The sequence below is a fragment of the Psammomys obesus genome, unplaced genomic scaffold (genome assembly GCF_907164565.1).
Source record: "Psammomys obesus unplaced genomic scaffold, mPsaObe1.curated_primary_1811, whole genome shotgun sequence".
Lineage (NCBI taxonomy): Eukaryota > Metazoa > Chordata > Mammalia > Rodentia > Muridae > Psammomys > Psammomys obesus.
The window spans coordinates 20,460,735-20,465,953 of NW_026595981.1; the positions used below are offsets into that span (position 1 = coordinate 20,460,735).

The following is a 5,219-nucleotide window of genomic DNA, read 5'->3' on the forward strand; positions in this document are numbered from 1 at the left end:
TAGCACCGAGCCAGCCAGGAGGCTGCCGACGCCGCCATGGCGGCCTGCGGCCCGCTGCTCCCGCCAGCCGCCGGGAGGTGGCGCGCTCTGCTCAGAGGCCAACGCCGAGCTTCTCCCCGTCTCTCCCCCTTCTCTCTTTTTCCTCCCGCCCCCCCTCCTCCCTTCTCGGAGGCTCGCATTGAATCGGCCCTAACGATTCTCCGATCGTCATTATTTGTAACCATAGAGCATGAATTACCTCTTGAGGTCATCAGCGAGAATTTACGACTGGTCAACAAAAGCACGTGATTCCCTAACGCCCCCCCCCCCCCCCTTCCAGGCCCCCCCCCATATTTGGCCGCATACATAGCAAAACGAAGTACAGTGCATCGCTATAATTCATTAATACATCATAAATCGTCAAGCACAGGGTTATAACGACCACGATCCACAAATCAAGCCCTCCAAAATCACCCAAATGAGCTCGTACTTTGTAAACTCCTTCTCGGGGCGTTATCCAAATGGCCCGGACTATCAGTTGCTAAATTATGGCAGTGGCAGCTCTCTGAGCGGCTCGTACAGGGATCCCGCTGCCATGCACACCGGCTCTTACGGCTACAGCTACAATGGGATGGATCTCAGCGTCAACCGCTCCTCGGCCTCCTCCAGCCACTTTGGGGCGGTGGGCGAGGGCTCGCGCGCCTTCCCCGCGTCCACCCAGGAGCCCCGCTTCAGGCAGGCGACGTCCAGCTGCTCCCTGTCCTCGCCCGAGTCCCTGCCCTGCACCAACGGCGACAGCCACGGCGCCAAGCCCTCCGCTTCGTCCCCATCCGACCAGGCGACCCCAGCCAGCTCCAGCGCCAATTTCACCGAAATAGACGAGGCCAGCGCGTCCTCCGAGCCCGAGGAAGCGGCCAGCCAGCTGAGCAGCCCCAGCCTAGCTCGGGCACAGCCAGAGCCCATGGCCACCTCTACAGCCGCGCCCGAGGGGCAGGCTCCGCAGATATTCCCCTGGATGAGGAAGCTTCACATCAGCCACGGTAAATCTCCATCTCTCTCTCTCTCTCTTTTTTGTCCTCTCAGCATCCCTGCTTTAGGTTAGAGGTTGGGGGGGGGGGCGCGAGGAAAGCCTGGCTTTGCCCCAAATTAAAATTCCTTCCCCCCCCCCCCACCACCAAGAGGGAGAAGTGTCCAAAAGGGTCCCCACAGTTCCATGGGTAGAGACAAACAGGGTCTTTGGCTACGCGTGGGCATTTAAGAAAAAAAAAAAAAAAAACAATTTGTTGCCACGCTCAGCTTAGGTTTTATTTACCCGGCCAGTCGCCTGGCTCTAGGAAGAAAGATGGGATTTGTGTGTTGTGGGGAAGGGTCCTGTTTATCCCTGAAATTTTGAGACAGCTGCTAAGCAAAGGGGGAATGGGCTGGAAACGGGGGAGCTTTCTAGGGCAGAAGCGCCGCGGCTCTCCTCCCTCCCGGGGGGCGAGCGGCAGCCTGAAGCCAGCCTAGGGTGAGGCATAGGGACGGAGCCGGAGACAAAGCCAGAAGTAGGGAGAAAGGGATGGAGAAACAGAGGCTGGGCGCGGGCGTCCGGAGTGAGGAGGACCGGAGCTGCGGGGAGCTGGGTGCTGGGGACGCCTGGGTCCTGCTCCCCGCCCCCTCCCACTCGGTGCCCCCCTCCTTTAACCGGAATAACATTGCCTCGGGGCTCTCCTCTAACCCGCTCTAGATATGACTGGGCCGGACGGGAAAAGGGCCCGGACGGCGTACACTCGCTACCAGACCCTGGAGCTGGAGAAGGAATTCCACTTCAACCGCTACCTGACCCGGCGGCGGCGCATCGAGATCGCCCACGCGCTCTGCCTGTCCGAGCGGCAGATCAAGATCTGGTTCCAGAACCGGCGCATGAAGTGGAAGAAAGACAACAAACTGAAAAGTATGAGCCTGGCTACAGCCGGCAGCGCCTTCCAACCATGAGCCCATCCGGAGGAGCCCTGGGCGGCCCAAGAGTCCGCACCACCCCCAGCCCGACCCTTCCAACCCTCCCTGTGCTGCCACTGCTCGCTGGGGACCTGTTCCCAGGAGCCTGTCTCGCCCCAGTCTTGTGTTACAGTTTTTCGTTTGGTCTTAGGTCTTCCCATGGCTCCCTCTCTCCTGGACTGGTTTATCTTGTTATTATTGTTAATAATAATTATTATTATTTCCCCTCCATGATCCCCCACATCCTCCCCCGCTTGCCCCAAATTGCCAGTGTCTCTGAATGTCCTCATGTCCGTGGTTACGTTCCTTTACCCAGGGGAAAAAAAAAAAAAAAGAAAAGAAAAAGAAATCCGCATGTTTAATGTGCCCCCCCTCCCCGTCTGTGTTCTAACTTATTTATAAAAGGATGGTGGCTGTATTTTGAGTTTCCCCTGGAAACTTCCATGAGGGGCAGCAGTTGAGGTTGGCGCTAGGCCCAGCTGAGCTGGCCTGGGGAAATGTAGTCCATGATTGTGTCTCTTTCCGCCCACCTCATCTTTCTTCAGCCCCCCACTCCCTAGGCTCAGTTCTCCCACTGGCTTGTTCCTGGGGTGGCGAGGAGGGCCCTGAAGGACCAAAGTGTGGATATGGAGAAGAAGGGAGGAAAAGAGTGAGAGTTAAGCCCCTGCTGCCTGGTAGGCCCCACAAGGCCTACTCTGGGAGTGTGTGGAATCAGAAATAATCCTCAGTGTAAAATGTCTTGTGATTTTTTTTTTTCCCTCTGTGAATCTGTGGGTCTGGCTAGAAGACCCAAAGCTTGTATGTAAATATGGGGATAGTCTGGGCCAGGCCAATCACTTCCTCCCTTACCCATTTCGCTTCTAAAACCATTTGTAGTGAGCGAGTGAATGTTGTGCTACGTGTGAAATCTGTCTCTGCCAGGCCTGTCTCAGTGATTAGCTTTCGGTATGTTTGTAGCTTTTCCTTGAAGTCAAATAAATGTCTCCCCCACTCCAATGCCCTTCTGCTTGTCTTTTCTTCGGGGGCCACAACCTAGCCTAAGACCATCTTCGATAAGCCTAGGGCATAAAGAAAAGGAAAGTAGGATGTCCACTAGAAATCCCTCAGAGTCACCTAAGTCCCTAGCTTGGCCACTGATGGTTGGGCCAGGAGACAGGCAGGCCTTCATGCCTACGGAACTGGGGAACTGGAACTGAGAGGTCCAGGGACTTCATGGAGGCCTTAGCTGGACTCCATCCTGACTTCCCACCAGCTGGGTTGGAAAGCCTGTGGGAAATGCTCCAGGAAGAGTAATTTGGGCCTAAGTTCTGAGCAGGAAGGTTCCTGGTCTTTGAGACTGGAAAAGGCCTGCCCAGATGCTCTGTCTCCTATTCCAAACCCCAGTTCAGCTCTGCCACCCACTAAGGAAAAAAAAATGTCAGTTCGATTTCAAAGGTTTCCTGTCACACTTGGCCTTCTGTACACTTTTCGGGGGGTTCTCCTCTCCAGAGGTCCCGACTGACCTTCGCCTCTTGGTTGGGGTTCCTCCTGAAAGACCCCTGATTTCCCCCTCCAGCCTGGTTCAGGACCAGGGCCCAGTCTTCATCCATCCAGTTCAGCCTCCACCCTGAGCAAAGAGTCAAGTCTGAACACTTACCCAGTCACTCCCTTCCAGCTGGGCCCAACTTCTTACAGGACCTGGAGGAGGGGGGAGGGGGAGCCGGTGAGGTGATGGTGAAGATCTTGGAGGCTGTATTGAGCCCTCCTTCCCTCTCACCCCGTGACTTTGTCCCCCTTTGCCGAAAGCAAACTACCCCAAAAGTCGCTATGACATTTAGATGTCAAATGGATAGGGGTTTTATCTCGAAGTTAGATCGTAAAAATCGCCGAGAAGTCAGACAGATACCCCTCACTGGCTCGAGAAAGTCACGTGAGGTCCATAAAGTTAGTTTTATGGTTTTGGGGAGTTGACACCGCGCAGTATATTTCACATTCTCCAGAATGTTAAGTGACACTTTAACTGCTCACTGTGGTGGGGAAGGGGGCAGAGGTAGGTGAGCGCTCTTCCAGCTTAGAGCAGCCGGGAAAAGCCCAGGAAGGCAGTGGCCACAGCCCAGGCCCAGCGCACAACAGTAAGTCCAGCTTTCGGTTTCTTCCCTTGCAGTTTGGGGGCTCAGGATGGGAGAAGAGAATTTTGTTTCCAGTAGGGCTGTGGAATGGTACAGGAGGAAATTTAACAGTTGTTGTTGGTTGTTGCTGTTGTTGGTTTGTTTTTTTTTTTTTTCCATACTCAGTTCTGAGAAATGGGGCTCAGTTCTATAAGGCTTCCATGGAAGGGAGGTGTGTGGTGTTTATTTACAAGAGCTCTGCGGAGAAAGGGGGGCCTTGTGGGGGTCCATGTTCCTTCAATGTCTTTGGAAATTAGGGGTCAAGAAGGAGGGGTGTGAACTGTTGGGGGGCATTTCGCTGCAGGCTATCTTCGAGTAGATCACCCCTAAACCCCCAGAAGAGGAACTTTATGAGATTTGTTTGTCTGGGGTGTGTTGGGAGAACCCGGAAGGCACTTTCACCTGCATATATTTGAGAGAAAGGGCCAGGGTAGGCGGCTGCTGTGGGATACCTCACCCTAGAATGCTCTCTGGGTTTGAGATGTCTGTCTCCCCCCCCCAATAAAGAACACCCCTGCACTCTCTATGATCCCCCCTTACCCTCAGGGTTATCTAGAATGTGGGAGCTCATCGTTTTTAATACTCCACTTCGGCCTGTTGGTATCAAATTGATTTCTTCTCCTGATCTGTAAGAAGGAGCTTGAGTTAAAACAAGGAGCAGACAGAGCGGGTTCGTAGCCCTTCAGCTTCAAACCTAATTCCCGGCCAGGGGTAGGAGAGAAGAGAACTTCTGTCCAGGTGTAGAGGATGTCCGTGTGTCTAGCTATCCTGACACAAATACAACCTGCCCAGAAACACAGATTTCCAAAAGAGACTAAGACGTTTCTCTTTCCTCTTCTTCCTCCTCCGGATTCTGAATGCGCTCTTTGTTTTGTAGCACCGCAAACCAGAGGGATTTCCAAATTTGCCCCTCTCCATGGGAACCTTGTTTTCTAAGGAAAAGTCACCCTTCTTCTAAAGGGTAGAATCCTCTTATAGATCAAATGGACGTGTCTCCCCCAACCCCTTTAATTGAGTTCTCTGGTGGTCCTGCTTCCCGCCAGCTCACTGTTTCTGGGTTCGCCAAAGGTGGTGGTGGTGGATAATTCATAAGATAGGACTTGGCATTTGGAAGGG

The 5,219-nt window shown here is 53.8% G+C and overlaps 1 protein-coding gene across 1 annotated transcript; it reads left to right on the top strand.

The window, feature by feature from the left end:
- The first annotated feature begins 457 nt into the window (after positions 1–457).
- Positions 458–1,969, top strand: Hoxb5 (homeobox B5). Its single transcript, XM_055620070.1, has 2 exons — positions 458–1,019; positions 1,706–1,969. Exons 1-2 carry the CDS (start codon positions 458–460, stop codon positions 1,951–1,953), a joined length of 810 nt encoding a protein of 269 aa, XP_055476045.1. The 3' UTR covers positions 1,954–1,969.
- The last annotated feature ends 3,250 nt before the right edge of the window (positions 1,970–5,219 follow it).